The 22440-nt window shown below is 36.5% G+C and overlaps 1 protein-coding gene across 1 annotated transcript in view; it reads right to left on the reverse strand.

Moving 5' to 3' along the window:
- Positions 1 to 7685: 7685 nt before the first annotated feature.
- ZNF644 (zinc finger protein 644) overlaps positions 7686 to 22440 on the reverse strand; it is a 95617-nt gene continuing 80862 nt past the window's right edge. Inside the window, 2 exon segments of the mRNA XM_081143739.1 lie at positions 7686 to 15655; positions 16383 to 16485. Coding sequence (XP_080999865.1) covers positions 15463 to 15655; positions 16383 to 16485 — 296 coding nt within the window. The 3' untranslated portion in view covers positions 7686 to 15462.

The following is a 22440-nucleotide window of genomic DNA, read 5'->3' on the forward strand; positions in this document are numbered from 1 at the left end:
GAAAAATTTCTCCAGAAGGCTGTTTGAGAAACAGTATACAAGTCATAGAAGCCAATGAAAATCAGACTCATTTCAAATCTATGTCAACTGACAGCTAAAAATGAAGACTTCTTTGCTATCCAAGAGCAGGACATTTCCAGAGTTGCATTAGCTGAACACCGTCATCATATTGACCTACTTCTCTCTCTCATTTGTGTGGTTACGTATTTTCCTGTTTTCTTGCATTATTTGGTGTTTGTGCTGATTGTTCTCCAGCTCAGACACTTGCGAAATTCATCACCTCTCTTACTATGGGGCCACCTATGTCACAGACAGAAAATGAATGTTTTGGAGGACAGCAATGACTTTCTAAAAGATTTCCACAGAGGAAGATTCACTCACTAACCCACTACAATGGACAATATTCTTTATTCTTTGCCCATGTCCTTCACACTGAAGATTATGCCCACTTCTTATTGTTTGCAACTCAGGGGAGAAAGGGAACAGCAGGTCAAGCTCCCCCCCATAATGACCCCAATACTGGGGTGGGGCTTACATTCAAGACAGCAGCTCAGGGCCTAGTATTAGACTGAGTAGCCTTTTTCTTTAAAATGTTAAAACTGCTACGACCCACCTACTGCCCTTTTGAGTGAGTTTATGGGTTAAGGTGTGTTTCTTTCTTTCCCTAGAGTAATTCCAGTGGTTTTCCAGACAAGGAGGACCCCGCGACTGGCCGTGCAAAGCTGTCAGCGGCACGAGCTGGTCTGGGGTCTTCACTGGCCTCGCCACCCTTCACAGCGGCTCCACTGTCACCTGGCTCCGCAGCGTTTCAGGTCGATTCTGGAAACATGAGACATCAATACTGTAAACCTGGAGAAGCCCAACTTTTTAAATGCTGATTTCCCCCAGAATGTCATATTATTTCTTACCTTATTAGTCACATGCTCCATTTCCGCTCTATTTCTAATTAACAATCTACAGGAAATCGGCATTAACATTTATTAGTATTTCTTTCTCAGATCATTTTGAACTTTTTGTTTCTCATTTATAAGACCATCTTCCTTCCTCTAGGAGTGCACTGTGTGTAAAGGATGCCGTTTCTACCTCCTTTTACCTCTATTAAAAGCAAGCAGCTCAGCCTGGCCGGGCGGCTCAGGGGCTTGGAGCATCGCCCCGTACGCTGAGAGGGTGCGGGTTCGATCCCAGGCCTGGGCACAGAGCCCGCTGCAGACGCCATCCCTGCTCGGGCACGCGCGGGAGGCAGCCCACCGGTGAGGTCTCTCTCTCTCTCAAAATCAATAAAAACATATCCTCGGGTGAGGATTTAAAAAAATAAGCAACTCACTTCTTGAATAAGGTTTTCTCATCTTATTCCAACAAAGCGTTATAATTTTATATAACTGTGAAAAATGATTATTTTAAATGTTATCCCAGTTTCCACATATTGCTCCTCCGTTCAGCATTTATCTTTGTCAGAAAGGACACCACAGGCCATAAAAAAAAAAAAAAGTCTTGAGTGTTTAAACTAGTGATCTGTAGATTGGGGGTGTTTTTAAATAACAGAAAAAGCTACAATATAGTCTCCTTCCTTCCCAACAGCCAGTAACATGTTTAGCAGTCTGAGGACTGCGAATGATTTACTTAAAAACATCAACACTTTCCATTTAGGTAAACACTGTTCCTCCTGAAGTGTAACATATTTCTGAAGTTACACAGACCAAAAGCAGGCCAGTAGAGTGTTTCTCAGACTAGAGACTGGGTGTGATTGCCTTTAATCTAGAACAGGCCTGAAATCATAGTTTAAGGCATAAACTAAGAAGTCAAAACCTTGAGAAATTTTTCTTCACTGGTTCATTTTACACGTCAGGAGGTTGTGACAGCCGCTCTGAGTTTTGGAAAACTCTGCTCAAACTCTTGTGTTTGGAGGGTCAGATTACTTAATCACACACAGTTTAGTTCTATTTTACCACTTAAAGAATGAGTTTTTAAAGACATCTAATTGGCTTTTCGGTGTAAGCTGAAACCCACAATACTTTCTGAAATTATGGCTTTGACAAAGGAAACAAGATCAGTAAATGTTCCGAGGTCTCCCCAGAAGACTGCTGCTTTAATCATTTCCAGGACATTTACAGAATATAAAATTAGGGTCCTACGCAGCTTTTGTTATAAGAGGAGGATGTTCTCATGTTTAAGCAAATTTGGTGCATCCCACTGGGTTACGTGTCATTCAGTGAGATGTGTTCCCCACGTCGGGCACCAGATGGTGGATGCAGAAGTCCTTTGCTGGAATACATCTCTATAGACGGTGATGTCGCATTGGCCTTGGTGACCAGGCTGACACTGAATGCAGCTCAGTCACGCTATTTAAATCACATTAAGACTCTCTCTTATTTATGGCTCGCCTTGTGATTTTTGTCTGGCTTTCTGTCTAATTGCTAGCCTCCATGTGGCGATATGATGTGTTACCAGTTCTGCCTTTTATCTTTGCTAAAATGAACTATGCAGTACTTTCTGAGGTAGAGACTCCAGAAGATTAAAAAAAAAAAAGAAGTTACATAAACCAATTATAATGAAGCATAAACGTAACTAAAAGGACACCGTACTCTATATGCTATTTTTTTCTATTCTTGGTACAGGCTAGTTTATTAGGGTGCTTTCTGTTGTAATTACAGAATTCTAGAGGTACAAGAACAGATCATATAGTCCACTTCCTCGTGATGGGAAAACTAAACAGTTATGAATTCGGGGTCTTGTGTTTGGCTTAACACAAGACCCCGAATTCAGAGGGAACCACCCAGGCTTAAAAATCAAGCGATGATACTTGGTTAGCGTTCGCCCCACTACTCCCAACTTCCTTCCCCCAACAGCCGCTAGACTTCAAATGTGCCTTTGTCATTGGCCCCATCATCAACCGCCAGAGGGAAATGCCACCCATTTTGTTTTTTTAACCATGGAAAAAAGGATTTGTTCTCTCTTATGGTCAGGAGAAAATTGCTTCTATTGGGTAGAAAATGCCAGCTGGAGTTGTGTTTGTCATTTGGGTGTTTCCAGCGGTGTTACTGCGCCAGAGGAAGTGGCAGTGAGAAACGAGGGCGTCATGGAGAAGCAGCAGTCCCTCCTTCCTGCATCCGTTCACACAAAATATTCCCTTTCCCTCAGCTGTAGTCCATAAGAAAGCAAAGTTTGGGTTTTGTTGTTTGTTTGTTTTTGTCTTCTGGTTGACTCTCCAAACATATCCACTGGGTTGAGTCAGAAACTGCTCCAACAGCCTCCTTTCTAAGACCCCTTGGTGCCTCCTCTGCTCCCTGGTCTCCTCTTTCTGAACAAGACCTTCACCTGGGCAGCCTTGCCAAACCTCGTTTTCTCTCCCACTTCTACTCAATATGTTAATTCCTCTGTAGTTATTTCTTAGTATACATAGTCTTTCGTCCCCATGCACACTATTGGCATCAGCCTAAAGGACCTGCCATAAGGATTATTTACATTTAACACAGACAGAAAGTCCTTCTCTGCTTCAGGAGGTGGCCACATCCATCCAACACAGGTACAGTTGGATTCATCACAGAAAAATCTTGGGCCACAAATTGTTAAATTACATTCTTGGTCTCTGCAATCCTTGACAATACTACTCTTCTTTACACCATTAATATGAAAATTATTTTAATTTACTAAAAGCAATTAGGCGAAAGCTCTGTCTTAAAAGGAATCAACTCCCTCAAAAGTATATAGGATTAAAACCTCTTATCCAAGAGTTTCTCCTAAGTTATGTATTTTCTTTAGAACTCAAGAGATAAATGTTTCAGGTATGACTCCTAAAGGGCCAATGGAGATCACTTATCAAGTTTAGGCTGGTTTGGCAAAGTTATCCAGCATTTGTTTCCTAAGAAATAAAACTTCCACAGTGAAAAGCAGCCACTTGGGAAATGGTTGGATTTACATTCACCATGGGAGTTTGTAAATCAATTCTTTATTCTCTTATAGTAGGTTCATATTAACATCAGTTCCTTGTGAACTGTTTAGAACTTTCTTTGTGGACTAATAAAATTTCAACATTTTTTTTGAAAATTGCCCAGCCAGGTGTGGCTCAGCAGTTGAGCATCAGCCTAGGATCCAGGAGATGGAGGTACGATCCCCGTCAGGGCACACGCCCAGGCTGTGGGCTCAATCCCCAGTCAGGGTCATGCAGGAGGCAGCCGATCAATGACTCTCATCATTGATGTTTCTCTCTCTCTCCATCTCCCTTCCTCTCTCTGAAATCAATAAAAGATATATTAAGAAAAAAAGAAAACTGTAATTAAAACATGTGTGGGTACAGGAAGGTAGAACATTTAATGGGGTACAGGGGAGGGTGGGGGGGCAGTAACATGGCTGGGAAAATCTTGCCTGCTCCTTATGAGAGTTTTAAACTATCTCTGACATGAGGATAACTTTTAAGGAGCCAATAAAATGAATCAAACAAAAAACAGTAAGAAATAGTAACGGCTTCCCTATAGGGATGGTATTTGAATCCACAACCTGTTTCAGCCAGAAAGAGAAAAGCCAATCACAGGAACCCCTCCCCTTGCCAGTAACTGTTTGGGAAGGGAAATGTCTGCCAACGAGAATGAGGTCAGTAGTCAGCTAGAGCAAGTCTAATGTTTCCTTGCTCGTAAGACTTAAAAACTTAACTGATCTTGAGGATTTACTATTTAAAGATTTCAGTGGTTATTTACAAAATATTCATACTAAATGTTTAATTGAATTCCTCCCTCTCCAAAGATGATGTAAGAAGGAAGTAACAAATTAATAATGGATCGAAGGCAATTCTTTAAGTTCTCTAGGGAAATGTCAGGTTAGGGTCTGAGAAAGTAACGCCATTATGTCATTGGTGCCTCCCCACCCCCCCCCACACTTTGGTAGATAGTGCTTTTAAAGAAAATCCGCCACCTTCTGCCATCACAGATTCCAAATTAGCAATTGCAGAGGGTATAATTCAAAGTAGTTGTGTTTATTACTAATCTCATTCAGCTCAGGGATTCTTTTCTGGGATAGAATAGATCAGGAGGAGAAAATTCCTTTTCCCTTGACCCCACTCTGATTCGTTTAGCATCCTATGAGCTTCTACCAGAGAGGCAGCTGAAGCCCCTTACTAATGAGATGTAAGAAATGCAAAACACAAGGAAACCACAAAAAGCTAAAGCCAAAAGATTACAAAACAGAAAGTGTCCTCAGCCAAAAGCAATCGCCTCTAAAGAAACCTGGTTAAATGGAAAGCTCCACCTTACAGTACGTAGCCCAGCAGCCAGAACCTCTTAGCACCACCACTCATGAGGAACGATCGGGGTGGAACTACTCACTCTTGGAAATTGGAGTGTGCTGCTGATGTGAATGAGAACTCAGAGTGAGAACATACTTTGCTTTACCTTTTTTAAAAAATTTATTGACTTCAGAGAGAGGAAGTAAGAGGGAGAGATAGAAACATCAATGAGAGCCATTGATTAGCTGCCTCCTGCACGCCCCCGACTGGGGATCGAGCCTGCAACCCAGGCATGCGCCCTGACCGGGAATCCAACAGGGATCTTCTGGATCCCAGGTCGATGCTCAGCCGCTGAGCCATGCGCGGCCAGGCCGCTTTACTCTTAATAGTTAAGGGCATAGATAGGCTCTGACACCAGACTGCCTGGATTTGAATTCCAGCTTCACTGTTTGCCAGCTGTTGGGAAAGTAAGCTCTTTGTGCCTTTTTCTCATCGCAAAATATGGTATTTTCTATTTCACTGGGTTGCTATGAGAACCAATTAAGATTAATGTGTAAACTATTTGGGATAGTGCCTGACATATAGCAAATGCTCAATAAATGTTATCTATTATGTTATCATGCTTACTATCTATCTGGCTCTGACAAGTAATTTTGCTTTAAAAGAAAAAATAGAAATATGTGTGGTAGCTGGAAAGGAGAGAAGGGGCTAAAAGAGAGGTTTTTGTTTTAAGATGGGAGGAAAAAAACATCCTAAGTGTGCAGAGCTGGTTTAACTGGGGTTGGGATTTTGCCAAGAGAGTACACAGAGTGAGAGGAACAAAGGATGAGTGAGGACAAGAGAGTGCTCTTGATGGACTGGTGAATAAATTGGGGTTGAGAGAGGGAGAAAGGGGGGTAGTTGAGAGCCCGTAAAAAGGTGGTAAGATCAATGGGGATGACGAATTACTGGAGTCAGTATTACAGAGAAAAAATTAGGACAAAAAGTGGCAATTCTGAGAGTAGGAATATTAACACTGAGAAAAAGGTGCAATTATGGATACAGACAAGGTCTAGGGCATGATCATGAGGGAGAGGCCAAGAGACTGAGTGATAATTTGTTAGAGGTCTTATCTCCCATCCCTTACAGTGGCACAGAGGCCCTATGACCTAGCTCTACATTCCCATCCCCCGTTTCCCTACGCTCTGCCCCAGTCCTGGCACCTGCTCCCTCAGCCCATTACACTTTCCCCCAAGGTAACTACCTAACCCCTTCGTCCCCTTCAGCAGCTCACTCTAATGTCCCTCTTGCACGGACAGTGAAATCTTCACGATCTAGGACATGGGTAGCATTGCAGACTGACTAGGAGCTACAAACCTTCAGGGCTGTGGCACACTGGGGAATTGTTCGATAACTGCAGCAAGGGGCAGGATTAATACGGTCTGATAGCACGCGCTTCAATGATGAAGTTTTTAGAGAGGTTATTGGTATAAAAATTTAATAAATTTGTTAAGGTTATTCGTAGATCCTACATAAAGTGAGCCCTAGCTGAATTTATTCGCTAAATTGTGAATACTTCCTTTTGCTCCTGTTTTCGGCAGCTCAGCAGATCATCTAGAAAATGGGACATGAGAACAAAATAAAACTTACTGTTGTGCTAATATTACCATTTAAAACCCTTTGATTTCAGCAGTAATTATGCGAAGAACTGACTTTCTATTAAACTGTGTGGGCCCAATACCATGCAGGGGACTGTGTACTCTAGAGTCCCGGATCATCGATCCAAACAGCCACGTCAGCTTCAGTCTTAGGGAGAAGGCAAACTGCCGGCTGTGTTGGAAAAGGAAATACAACAGTAGCAGATGTCTGGTAGAGAAAAACGGACCTTTAAGGTTATATATGAGAGAACATAAGTTTCTCCCATATTCCCTGTGAATGTCCTGAAGTACTTTTGTATTGGCCTTCTGGGTGACAGGAGATCTCGTAAGCTATGATCTATGGACTTCTCAAAGGGCTTGAAAATGCTGCATGAGTAATAGCAGGGGTCTTGACAAACCATGTTACCATAATAGTCTTTACCTTTAGTAAATAATGTTTCAGTTCTGAAATGACACAACAGACATTTTAAATTTGCAACTTGGTCACATGGAACAAAGAGAAATGAGTAACAATTATCACCAGAAACAACTAAGTAAAAAAGCAGAATACAAAATTGAAATCACAGGATAAAAAGTTTACTCATTTTAAACTTCCATGTTTCAGATGAACTTCCAAAAAAATAATATACTTTCATTCCTTACCTATTTTTTGTATCTTCACAAAATACACATCTAGTGACTACAGTAAGTATGAAGCACTGATTTGATACTCTAAAGGGACTGACATAAGTTAAATTTTTTAAAAAGAGAATTTGAGGAGCTAAAAAGAACAGTTTTGAAGCATAACTATGTCTTTTTTTTTTTTTTTTAATGTTTCTGTTGATTTTAGAGAGGGAGAGGGAGACACAGAAACATCAATGATGACAGTCATTGATTGGCTGCCTCCTGCACACCCCCTACTGGGGATTGAGCCCCAAACCCTGGCATGTGCCCAGACACGGAATCCAACCATGACCTAGTTCACCTTCTAGCTCAACCCCTGAGCTACACCAGCTGGGCTAACTATGTCTTTCTTATAACATGACTTCATAATGGTTTAGGGGAATAACATACATATCTATGTGAATTTCTATCAAAAAAAAAAAGCTTTCATGCTGGTTCTATTTTGTTTTTCAGTTTATTTTATTCATTAGATTCCACATATAAATGAGATCATATGGTATTTATCTTTCTCTGACTGGCTTATTTTTCTTAGCATTATAACCCCCAGGTTGAGTCATGCTGTTGCAAAAGGCAAGAGGTTCCTTCCTTTTAATAGCCTAGTATTCCACTTTGTAAATGTCCCACAGCTTTTTTATCCAGTCATCTACCAATGGGCACTTGGGGTGTTTCCAGATCTTGGCTATTGTAAATTGGCTATAAACGGATCTTTAAGGTTATATATGAGAGAACATAAGTATATGCACCCCTGCTATAAACATAGGGGTGCATATACTCTTCCTGATTGGTGTTTCGGGATTCTTAAAATATATTCCCAGAAGTGGGATTGTTGGGTCGAAAGGCAGTTCCATTTTTATTTTTATTTTTTTTAAATGTCTTTATTGATTTCAGAGAGAGGGAGAAAGAGAAACATCAATGATGAATCACTGATCAGCTGCCTCCTGCACGCCCCCTACTGGGGATGGAGCCCGAAACCCAGGCATGTGCACTGGCAGGGAATTGAACCGAAATCTCCTGGCTCCTAGGTCGATGCTCAACCACTGCGCCATGCTGGCCAGGCCATTTTTGAGAAAACCCCACACTGCTTTCCACAGTGGCTGCACCAGTCTGCATTCCCACCAACAGTGCACTACGATTCCCTTTTCTCCACATCCTCAAGCACTTGTTTGTTGATTTATTGACAGTAGCCATTCTAGAAGGTGTGAACTGATATCTCATTATGGTTTTAACTTGTACCTCTCTGATGACTAGTGATGCTGAGCATTTTTTCATGTCTACTGGTTGGAGAAGCGTCTTTTCAGGTCTGCCCATTTTAAAATTGGATTGTCTTCCTGGTGTTGAGGGGTAGGAGCCTTTCTTTGTATACTTTGGAAATTAACCCCTTATCAGATGTATCATTGGCAAGTATGTTTCTCCCATACAGCGGGTTCCCTTTTCGTTTTGTTGATGGTTACTTTCGCTGTGCAGAAGCTTTTTATTTTGATGCAGTCCCATTTGTTTTTTTCCTTTGTTTCCCTTACCCTAGGAAATGCATCAGCAAAAATATTGCTATGAGAGGTGTCTGAGATTTTACTGTCTTCTAGGATTTTTATGGTTCCGTGACTTACACTAAAGTCTTCTATCCATTTTGAGTTTATTCTTCTGTATGGTGCAAGTTGGTGGTCTAGTTGCATTTTTTTTTTTTTTTGCATGTTATCTGTCCAATTTCCCCAGCACCATTTATTCAATACACTGTTTTTACTCCACTGTATGCTCTTGCTCCTCTGTCAAATATTGACCCTAGAGGTATGGGTTGATTTCTGAGCTCTCTGTTCTGTTCCATTTATCTATATACCTGTTCTTATGCCAGTGCCGTCTTGATTAAAATGGCCTTGTAGTATAGTTTGATATCCAATATTGTGATCCCTCTCAACTTTGTTCTCAAGATTGCTGAGGCAATTCGGGAGTCTTTTATGGTTCCATATAAATTTTTGGAATATTTTTTCTAGACCTGTGAAACATACCATTGGTATTTTAATAAGGACTGCACTGAATCTATAGATTGTTTTGGGTAGTATGGACATTTTAATAATGTTGATTCTTCCAAGCCATGAAAACAGTACATGCTTCCACTTATTTGCATCTTCCTCAATTTCTTTCTTCAATGTCCTATAATTTTCTGAGTACAGGTCTTTTACCTCCTCGGTTAAATTTATTCCTAGGTACCTTATTTTTTTTTGTTGGAATAGTAAGTGGGACTGTTTTCTTGTTTTCTCTGATAGTTGGCTTTGTAAAAAGAGCTTGGAAGTCTTCCCTCCTCCTGAATTTTTTTGGAACAGTTTGAGGATAGGTGTTAGCTCTTCTTTGAATGTTTGGTAAAATTTGCCCATGAAGCCATCTGGTCCAGGACTTCTGTTTTCTGGGAGTTTTTTTAAAATTACTGCTTCAATTTCATTAGTTCTTATTGGTCTATTCAGGTTTTCTGCATCATCCTGATTGAGTTTTGGAAGATTGTATGTTTTCAGGAATTTGTCCATTTTGCCCAGGTTGTCCATTTGTTGGCATATAATTGTTGGTGATACTTTCTTACAATCCTTTGTATTTCTGTGATGTCAGTTACTTCTCCTTTTTCATTTGATTTTATTTGTGTCCCCTCTGTTCCTTGATGAGACTGGTTAAAGGTTCATCAATCTTTTTTAACTTTTCAAAGAACCAGCCCTTGGTTTCACTGATGTTTTGTATTGGTTTTTTAGTTTCTATGTAATCTTTCCTGTTGTGCTTTCTCTAATTCTTTTAGGTGTATGGTTAAACTGTTTACTTGAGCTTTTTCTTGCTTCTTGAGGTAGGCCTGTAATGCTATGAAATTCCATCTCAGGACTGTTTTCACTGTGTCCCATAGATTTTGGGTGGTTGTGTTTGAAGGAGGAAATCTTAATCCAAACTATGCAAAGAAAGGTGGCTCCAAAAGGTGGGAAGGGCTCTAGAGGTTTGGGTGCTTTTAGTTCAGCCATGAAAGAGGAATGAAGTCTATACTTCTAGAAGACTCCATACTGGTTGTACTCCTTCCCTATAATCACTAGAAACAGGCTGAATCAATAGAACATGTACAGAAAGGCTAACAAGAAATATAAGATGAACAAGCAAGTATCAACCAAATATTTGAGAAAATCAACACCACGAATGAAAGGCATCAAACCCAACAGAAAGAACTCGTTACCCAACTCAAGGGGTTACATGGTTGTCTTTAGGTAGTTTTATTTACTTGCAGGTGATTTACATCCAAATCTCTGTCTCCCCAAAGAGAGGCTTAGCCACTGTTTATATATACTATTTGGTTAATCACATATTTGGTTAATCACATGTTGATTTCTTCCCTTTTTTTGCAGTTGGCTATACTTATTCAGTTGGGCTCCTGCCAAGCTCATCCTGTTTATAGCTGCATCTTGCAAAATATTGTGCTACATTTTAATGAAGTAGTAAATCATGTGTGGTACAATAAAACATTATGCAAAAATCTTAATATTTAGTGGCATAAAAATGTTTGTGGATCTACTGCTAAGAGAACAGTCAATTTCTACATAGCCTAATCTCATGTTCTTTTAAAAAGCAAAAGTATATAAATAGAAAAACAAGACTAATAAGACAAATTTTAATATGGTGGAATGCTGTGTATTTTTCTTTTTCTTGTCTAAAATTTTAGGAACAAGAAAAAAAAACCAAGTTAATAGATTATATTCACTTTTTATTCATCTTGTCTTCTGATTTAATGTAAGAAACTTGAACTATTAGATATCAATTTATGTAAGTTTTACTTATTACTGTTTACCTAAGCAATTAAAAGTATTATTCAGTTATTTGTGATAATCAGGGAAAACTGAAGTTGTACCTATGTCTAAAATGTAGGCTAGAGGACCAAGAAATTGGAGTTATGGGCTACTAATGAAAGACCAATACCTGAACTTGATTAGCCCTCAAAATAAGAAAAGTTTCCACTGTTGAAAAATTTTTGATAGCTACCTCCTATAGCAGGGGTAAATGCTGATAATGGTTCATGATCTGAAATATCACTGATGCTGGCTTTTTGTCACATCCAAGTGTTAACTATAATAAAAAACAAATACTTGGGTTTTGTTCCTGGCTCCTCACACACAACTCCTAAATAACTCTTGAAATTTTCAGAGTGATGAGTGTCTCTTGTATGCTAATGACATGGCTGGTGGCTATGGACCACCTGATAGCTTCAGACAAGAGCTAGTTACCAGAAAGACCAGGGCATGATTGGAGGGTTGGAACTCTGTCTTACCAACCTCAGAGCTCTATGGAGGGAAAAATAGCTAGAGATTGAGTTAATAATCACCAACAGCCAATGATTTAATCAATTGTGCCTTTGTAAGGAAACCTCCATAATAATCCCACAAGTGATGGGGTTCAGACAGCTTCCAGGTTGGTCAATACACCAAGATGCTGCGAGGATGGATCACTCCACACCACCCTTTTCCCCAATACCTTGCCCCAACTGTCTCTTCCATTTGGCTGTTCCTGAGTTATATCCTTTATAATGAATTGGCAAAGTCAAGTAGTTTCCTGAGTTCTGAGTCATTCTAGCAAATTATTGAACCTGAAGATGGGTTTTGTGGGAACCCCCAATTTATAGCTGGTTTGCCAGAAGTACAGGTGACCTGATACTTTCTACTGGCATCTGAAATGTGGGCAGTCCTGTAGGACTATAAGCCCTTTAAAATATGGACTCCAGGTCACCAGTGTCAAAACTGAATTGTTGGTCTCCCAGTTGGTGTCTGGAGAATCAGAGAATCAGTTGTTGGTGTTGGAAAATGCTCCCGAGCTACAATTCAAAAGGTTAGTCTATACAAGGCAGAACTCAAATTTAAAATTAACTTGGAAAAATGAGATACATTATAAAACATTACAATTAATTATACTGAAACAATAAGACTAGAGAGAGAAATGCTATAAGCTGTTTAAAGTGAATGTCTTTGAGTTATGATAGAAAAGGTGACTTTCCCCATTATTGGCTTTCTCATTTTCCTAATATTTCTAAAATGAATATATATTACATTTTCCAGTAAGAGAAAAAAAAAATCAAAGCTATCCTTTGGATTAATATGCTTTAAGTGTACAGTTCCTAAGAGGTTAAGTTCATGACCTTAAGAAGTTTGTTTACTACTGAAAAACTCTGTCTAACCTGTATTTAATATGTGAACCAAAATGGAGATGTGAATAGAGTTATTAGCTATGCTGTGGTTCTAATATATTCTAAAGAAGCATGTGTCTTGATGCTATTAAATAAATCAACACTTTTAACCAGATTTTAACCAGAGAAAAAGCTTTAATACTAAAAAAGCTGAAATATCTTAGGCAATGATAAAAGAATTAAAAGAAAATTAGACAATACTGAATCAAGCCATATTTAGACATGAAAGCCTAACCAGAGACAATATTTTATATGTGGAAGCCAAATAACTTTGCTTCCTAAAGTATTTTTAAAATTTTGTAACCCAAATATCTTTACTATGAGAAATGTTCTTTGTTTAATTTACTTTTTAGGATTCCCTCTAGTTTACGGTTTCTAATTTGAATTTGAATTCTCTTTACATCTAGAAAAAGACATAATTATTTTAAATATAGTTTGACATAAAAAAAATTAATCTAGGTTTGTTTATGAAACTTGTGGTTAAACTAGCTATTTTTCTTGTATTCCTACATCTTGATAGTAGGCTTAATAAGATAAAAATGAGCCCTGGCCAGTGTGGCTCAGCTGGTTGAACTTCATCCGATGCACTGAGAGGTCGCTGGTTCAATTACCAGTCAGGGAACATGCTTGGGTTGTGGGTCTGATCCCCAGTAGGGGGTGTGCAAGGAGGCAGCCGACAGATGTTTCTCTTTCTCCTTCTCTCTCTAAAAAATCACTAAAACCTTTTTTTAAAAAAGATAAAATCACAGAACTATAAAAATTAGAGCTAAACGGGATCTAGTGATTGCTAGTCTTTCCACCAGGAGTCTTTTTTTTTAAACTTCTGAACTCTACTTGCTATGTAGTATTGTCTTCCAGTTTTATACACACACACACACACACACATATACACACATATATATAGTCAAATATAACTATCAATGAAACTTGCTCAATAAGAGACAACCACTATAACACAGATTTGGTATATTTTTAGTCAAAAGTAATTTGATGTTTTACTCTCATCTTTATAAAAAAAATACAGTTTCTATTAGGCATTTTGAAAATGAAGATAACTTACAAGTACTTTTCCTTTATCTAGTACACCCCAGGGATCAAGAGACTCTTGAATGATCCATTCAGTCCAATTTCCTAATTTCACACATAAGGTATGTGAATAAAGTAATCTGCTAAGTATAAACAATTTAAATCAAATGAAACACAAACCCAAATGGGCTATTCCCACCAGTGATAAAAATAAAAAATGCTTCACACTATACACATTGTAACTTTCTTTAAGTCTTTTTTTATTTAGAGATTTTTCTGGTAAGGAGATATACCATAGGAAAGCAATTTCACTGGCAGTGAGGTATGTATATACTCTACCAAAATACTCCTTATTTAATGTTTTTAACTTTATTTACATACGAAGTATCAATGCATATCCTTGTTTCAACTATAGTATTAGCCATACTACATGAAATTAAATGAAATGGTGCTTGCATACAAAAACTGTTATTTGTAAAGCAATCTGATTTCAGATTAAAAGAACTAATTTGTTTTTGGAAAAAGTTGAAAAGAAGAATCACAATTTATCATGACCAAGACATCTGCACCATATTTTCCATTCCTCACAGCACATTTATTTCAGTAATTCCATTATGTCGGTTCTTAGCATAAGCATAGTGTTACACGATTTTCGTACATATAATCACATCCAAAACAAGTTCTAAAATTTAAATTGTAAACATTCTCATCATATGTAGAAATATTTCAATTGGTGTATTAAGTTTTGCTACTGATCAATTTTGGAAGAGAATATAAATGAGAAAACCTATTCTAAATTGTGTAGTGAGCATCTTTATTAATTACATTTCTACAATGTTAAATAAAGTAAGAGGCAAACCTGTCCTGTAAGCATGTCAAATTTTAGGTAAAACATTAAAAAGAAACAAATCTGTTAACAAAAGGATGCCTTGCAATAAAGAACATTAGATTTTAAAATCTATTATGATACAAAAATGTAAAGGGTAAATAGCATCTTTGTTGACAAAGTAGGAGGTAGCATGGATGCACCACTTTATTTGTCTGAGAAATGCAACTGGAGTAAAGAATATTTCCTTACCACAAATAATTTCCAGGACTATGTACATATTTCTTTTAGAAATACTTGTTTAAACAAATCTCCCTCCACTTTTTAGTATAAAAAAAACCATTCCATGTGATTTTAAAAAAACACTTACACATCTAGATAGAATAGTACTCTGCCCTATTTGAGTGAACAGTCTCAATCTATGAAGTACATGATATTTAATGCCCTAAGTTGAGTAAATTTAGTTAGCGGTTCCAGGTATTATACAAAACACTAAATACATACAAACAAAATATAATATCTTATTTTTCAATGCAAGTCTTGTGGGGGAATAAACAGAACCTTGATCCTGGTAACACTGCAGAAAACATAATTTTCCTTAAGTCTGTCTTTAAGTATCTATGTGCAAGTTTATTAATGACTGCTTACATATACTGATCTTTTACTGAATGAATACAGTTAACTGACAAAATCCAGTAAGCCTTGAAAACACATCTTCTGTCCTATATAAAATAGACTACTTACTGTTTGAAGTACTCAATTTGTTCTGATGTCACCATAATTCACCTTTCCCCTTTTTCCTGCTTTAGTATTTATAAACAGATAATTTAATGTGGCTTTAAAAAAAAGACAAAGAATTTCAAATTTACATCCAATTCATATTTGCTATTTAAAAGGTTTCCTCGTTCTATGAAGCTGCTTCTGCCATTAGTAAAGAAAATGAAGTTTCTGTAATGGAAGCAGGCTTTTTAAACAGTGACGTGACTTCCACCATGCCAGCTCCAGTCCGTGGAAGATTAGCGTTTACAATGTGTCGTTGTAAGTGCTTAATCCAGTCTTCCTGAACAGACAATGGTCCACGAAAGACTAGGCCACAAAACCTACAGAAGAAGTTAATGACAGTTTTCTTAACATGACCAATTCCCTTTATTTAAAACCAATTCCCATAAAATCAATAAACATAAGAAGTAAGCTTTACCATATATTGGAGAGCGCGCTCTGGACAATAGTTTCTAAATACATATAAAATCAAAACGATTTAATACAGTATCAAAACTGCCAATTCACATATTTAACAGCTATAATAACTCCAGTAATATTTGTAGAAATGGGAACATTAGATTAAAATTAAATAAAAGGTCTTAAAACCTACATTTAAAACAACTGTATTTCCAAAATGCATCTTCTTTTTAAAAGACCCTTACCCAATTCAGAATTCCTTGAACTACGTGAGGGTGAATATGGGAGGGAGGTGTGAATAATTTGTATAGCTATACTTAGAAGTATATATTCCCAATAAGCAGAAACTAAAGACAACTTTAAAAAATCAAACCAAATCAAACCAAACAAAGCAAATAAATAAAACAACAAAAAGCTATTTTTATAATTCACAGTATCATAGAGGCTCTTTCGCTAATATAAAAAAGTTGATCCGTTAAAGTATAGCGTTTATGAACTGAGTTAAGATTTTAAGCTTGTCTCCAAAAGTTCATTTATAATTTAATTGTGGAGAATGCACCTTCTGCCACAAATTTAAAATCCCTAAAAAGTAGCTAACATATCAACACAAAATCTGAACTAAGCAGATTTAGCAATATAAGCACACACCTGCATCTGAGAATGTAAACCTCGTCAGCACCATGAGGTAATGTTAGCATTTTCTTCTTGCTTCCAGATCTTGACCTTGATTTCTTTTGCTTACAATCTAAAACTAAAAAGGGGAAGAAGAGAAAGACAGTATTTTTTATATATTCCCAAATATACATAAATACACACATACAGACATACATGTAATTTCTAGGGAGGTCATACAGTCTAAACCAAGTTAGGAAAGTATGCAGTTACTTGTATTCCCAAAAGCATGCACTAATTTGCAGCTGGTTCTCTAACAGCAGTAATATTATCTACATACATCCTTCGTGTACTTTTTCAAATAATGCTTTACCATACCAAATTGAGAAAATGTAACTAAATAACTTGAATTACTTAATCGATCAATTGTTATAATAATGGTATTTCTCTTATGATCATACATACACATTTTAACATCTGGTTAAATCTTCCTCATTTCCAGAAAAATTATAACCGTTTATTTAAGTTTGCACTTGATTACTACTTCACTAAGTAGCTCTTACAAGCTTTAAAAGCTTAGTAAAGGAACATCAACAGTGTAATAAAAGGCTTAATGAAAAGTGAATTTTATAGCAATTCACTTTGAATACTATAATAATAGCTCTTAAAATTATATGACAACCCTACATTTGAAAGGGCAAAAAAAAGCTTAATTTTCTAACTCAATCTGTATGACATGTACAATCATACATGTTTTACTTTTTGGAAAATAAGTATGTCCAGATTATTTCATATAAGTTTACAAATGGACTAGAAGTTTAATGCTATTTTTTGCATGCTTTCACTTTACACTTTCTTCCATAGCTACTTAAAAAATATAATTAAAAGGAAAAAATGAGATTTTTATATTAAAGTGGATCAAAATTTTAGTGCTAATTGTTCCTGAAATGTTTTATTGCTTTTCCTTTAACCAGTTATTCCACAAAATCTAACTGAATAAAGGAAAAAGATCTTTTTATAGGTAGGAATAGACAAGACATGACATTTTATTGCTCTTTGAATAAAACTACACCATTCCTTGGGACAAAGGGATGATAATATTACAGGATGCTGCCGGTCAATTAGCAGGAAAAGAACGTAAGAAGTTATATCTAGGGATCCAAGGGGGAGGGAAACAAACCTAACAGAAGAGTTACACAAATGGCTTTTCTTCCGTTAACCTGCCATGTGAAATCCCCTGGAAAAATTCTAGGTAAGAAAGAATAGGAACTGGCTATTCAATGATTCTGTAAAATGAGTTGTTGTTCAAAGTCCAGATTCCAAAAGAATAGATGCTATTATTACAAAATCAGTAAACACACAGTTCCTTACAGTAGTCAAGTGGCCAATGCTAATGAAAATGTCATACAGAAAATTAAAAACCATGAGAAGCCTAAATCTCATTCAAGCCACTGGTTTCTGCTTCCTGTCATCTGCCTCTTTAAAAGTAAAATCTAGGTAGAGCCCACAGTTTCTCTGTACTTATTCTCAGAAGAAGAATCTCATAAGTAAAGAACTACATATAGGAAGTCAAGTATTAAAGAATGGCTAATTTAAAGCTTCAACAAAAACCTGGAATAGAAAAATCATGTAAGGTTCTCATTACTTATCTCAGTCAAGAGCCTGGCACATAATAGGAAATCAACAAATACTGCTGAAGTAAAAAGTAAAGGAAAACCCAGTAATTTAATCTCTGATATTTAGACAGCACATAAATGGAAATTTGTTCTATCAGCATGTAATATAGGCAACATTCATATAGAACATCTCTGCATCACTTGTTTAAATGAATATGTTGCTAATGTCACACTGAAACTCTTCACTGATCAGTCTAGCATATAGGTAGAAACTCGGTCCTTCACAATCAGTAGGAAGAGTGAGGTATTATGTCCTTTGTAATCAGCACCTTTTTGCTAGTTGCATTGGTGAGCAATCTGAATTTAAGTGAATTTTAAAGCAACTGATACACCAGAAGTAAAGATTTCAGGACACTCAAAAGCTAGATGTCAGCTACTCTTTCCCTATTTGTAAGGTAAACCACACACAATCCCTGTCTCTGTTACATAGAACAGAGCAGGTATTTTGTACATCATGAGATTACAGGTAGAATCTTACTTTGATGAGCTTGCTGGTTGTCAAAATTGCCACTGTATTCAAATTCCCTTTAAAATGTAAATAAATTACTGTAGGACAGAAATAAAATACATTATAGCAATCCTTTAAAAAATTGTTCACAGAATGCTAATGCTAGGTGTGTAAAACAAACTGAAGGAGAAGGGCAGGGGTGATGAGAAAGTATGCAGAAGAATGTTTTACCAGTTACAAAGTATTCAAGTTACATTCAGATGCTGTGATACTTCTAAAATGGAACTGGACATGTTTACTCTGGAAGTGTAAAAATGTTTTTTTTTTACTTTAACAGAGGAAAAAATTTTTTCTGACATCTGATGTTATACAAACTCTAAAAACCCTGAATTTTAGGCTGCTTTATAAATGATCAGCTCTAAATTTGAAAGGAGCATGTCACAGGTTTTGTGGTAATTAATATTTGAAGATATTATGACTTTGGAAAGTAGGACAACTCTGTCAGCATATGATTATCTCCAGTATCCAGGGTTCTGAGTAAGTTTAGAGAACCACATGCATTGGGAATCCTTGGAAACTTGTCTGTGAAGAATATTAAAAACCTGGGCCCTCTGGTAATTATACTTAAATATTTCAGTGCCTTAATATCTCCAAGATCATTTTTAAGTGTCTTAGCCCCTGAAATGTCACTTATTTATTTAGAAAGTTAAACATGAATATCTTTTACAAGAACAGTTCTTTCTAGTATTAATATTCAACCTTTATCCTTGCAATACTGCCTAGACAATTCAGAAAAATCTGTAAAAAATTTGAATACTTAACATATTATTAATATACACACAAAGGGGACAACTATATGGTATTCTCTATATGAAAAAGATGATTTACACAAAATTTCAATTAAATGAAAACGATGATGTACAAACATGTCCATTACACAAATGTTCTCATTTAATAGGTTTTATTACATCTAAAGAGAAAGCAGTTTTATTTTGGACTATATCAGGAGTCACTAGAACATTTTTAAAAAGAACATCACTAACACTTTCAATTTTAGTATAACGGGGCTCATCAATATTTGTGCTAAATAGCCAAAGGTTTGACAAAGTTGTGTACATTAATAATCTGCCAAATAGATAACTTTATACAAAGCCTTTATTTGCACTTGTGTCAAAAACACAACAAAACATATACACACCGTTTTCTGTCCAAAGTATTTTAAATCTGAAACACTGTTTCTGTACTTGAAATTTATAAAAAATACTAGATTAGTTTTAGAAAACTGTAACGTTCTCCTTGAGTATAACTGCTTCTTTAGAAAGGAACAAACCCAGTCATTCAAACATTCCTAAGGTCCCTATTCAGGCCGGCAGAAAATGTTTAAGTGATCAATTTTGACCAGAAGACTGTAAAAAAAATATTGCAGTTACCTTTATAAAGGATCTAAATTGCTACTGGGCATATTTTACTTGGAAGGAGAATGAATTGAGCTGTACAGTCATATACAAAAAGTTTTGGAATATAAGTTTTGGTAAAATAGCTATTTTGATCAAATAGGAATGAGAAATACAACAGACTTATGAGCCCTCAAAATAACACCATACTGCTATGTTAAAACAACAACAACAACATGTATGTGTCTAAAGCACTAAACTGGATTGGTGAAAAACAAATCAATAAATAATACAACAGATACAAATTCAAGACTGTTTTCTGAGACATTATTTAGTTTTATACATAGAAGAAAAATAATTTACTTTGGATTATAACATTATTAAATAAGTCCTTTTGCACTTTCTACCTTTTTGCACATCATATACAATAACTGTTTCAATAAATTTCATTTTCTTTTTAATTCACTACACAAATGACTTCAAAGAATGAGGATTTATTTCTTAAAAACACCTGTGGTAAAAAAAAGCACATCATAACTAAATTAACATTCACCGCCGAATATTCTTATTTGCAATCATCCTTCCCTGCTCATTTAGTTAAAAGCCCCTATTTCATCTGTTTTGTTCCTGATTGTTGGCATCTCTGGGGTAAAGTGAAACTTAATATCATGGCCAGATTATATATATCCAAAATAAGAGGCATGAAATAGATCTACTAGAGGAAAGAAAAAAATCTTCATCTAATTAGCCTGTACAAGGTGGGCAGGCAATAGTAGCTATGAACGCATTCAGGAAAAAAGTAGGGATAAAAATGACATGGATAGGTAAGCCATCATTCCACCACCATTAACAAGCTGGTGGCAGAGGTGGCGGTGGCAGTGGCTCTGTAGAGGAGGAAAGAGGATGCATAGCCCCAAGGGGTACACAGTGTGATATGAATAAATAAACAAATCTAGTTGGTGCCATTAATCATTCAAGGTTCATAAGCCCCGAACACACAAAAGACTGTGCAAATAGCATTTTCTTTCTCACAGCCTCAACTGAAAAGAAAAAAAGCCGCATGGGTTTTGGGGTGGGTGGGTAGGAAAGAAGAAACATGTTAGTTTGTATAAGATAGGGATGGGGGTAGGAAAAGACATTTGTTGAAAATACACATTCTTATTTCTTCAGTGTACACTTTTGTCTTTGCATAAAGTGCCTAGAAGACACAGTTTGCGGGGTAGGGCATATAGGGTCCTATACTTTGTTTAATGCTCTGCTGTAGCAGTCTTGAAATTCTTAATTTTTTATCACAGGGTGCTACAATTTACTTTGTACTGGACCTTGCAAATTATGTAGACAATTCTGGGTACTGAGTATTCACAACCCTAAGTGAGAAAGGCAGCCAGCCCTTAGTTCCACCTCTTAATCTCCCTTTCTTTTTTGGTTAACTGTAGCAATATATTTATTGGAAATGAAGTACACTTTACATATACCAGATGAAGATGTGATGAAGATGTAACAATACATGAAGCATAATTGATGCAACATTTATAAAATCACCAAAGGAAATTCATTTCCAAAAGAAATATTGTATCCAAGACACCTCAATCTCTGAACACCATATAATACAACTCATAATGTTGCCTCTGAACAACCAGAATAAAATTTACTTTAAACTGAACAACAGAAAATAAGTTTCTTTTCCCAACTTAAAGATTCCTTGGCTACCACCTGTGTATCACACACATCAGGTAACTTTCATCACCAGAGAGTAACCAGAGGATATTTTTCATATTCCTCATAGGAAAAAAAATCTCTCCTACAGACAGACATTTGGGGGAAATCCAAGCAACAAATCAGTCAGTGGCACCAACCAAATAGGGTACCTAAGAATCAGCATTTTCTAGAAGGAAAAAAAAACGATTAAGAAGAACAATTGTTAAATCCTACTCTTCTATAGTCCATTAAAATTGGGAAGGACTTCCATACTCCCAATACCAAATCTTTGTTTCTAGGTATATACTGCCATAATCAAACCAGTCATTATTCCCAAAATGTGCATATAAAGCAGTTTAAGTGGTTTATTGTTATGAAAAGCAATGTTCCCTTCCAATCAGAATTAAGCATATATATAGACACATAATTAGCAACCTCAGAAGTACATTTTTTCACCATTATTTTACCTTCATATTTTCACTCCAAAACTGAATCTTTTTTTCAATACCCTGTTACTTTGATCGATTTTTACAGTTTGCATTCTCAATAACTAAAAAAGAAAAATCACTAACCTAGAATCACAGAGCAATCAGGGTAAATTAGATACTGCATGGTTTAACATTTTACTTAGAATAGATGAAAGACAAAAAGCAGATTTCCTCTGCCTTAAGTATGAGGTTTATGGCTTAACAACATTAGTCTAAAAGAGACAGGTAGCTTGAGTTTGTCCTATAAAGTAAGAGGATGTATTAAGGGTAGCAACAGCCTCATATGCTTGGTTTAGAGAAGTTAAAGCAAATGAAGGCTGCCTTTACTTAAACTTGGGTCTCCCAGGGAGAAAAGTACATTCAATTTGTAGAAGCCTCTGCTAATTCAAA

Source organism: Miniopterus schreibersii, assembly GCF_964146895.1.
Source record: "Miniopterus schreibersii genome assembly, chromosome: 8".
NCBI classification, from domain to species: domain Eukaryota; kingdom Metazoa; phylum Chordata; class Mammalia; order Chiroptera; family Miniopteridae; genus Miniopterus; species Miniopterus schreibersii.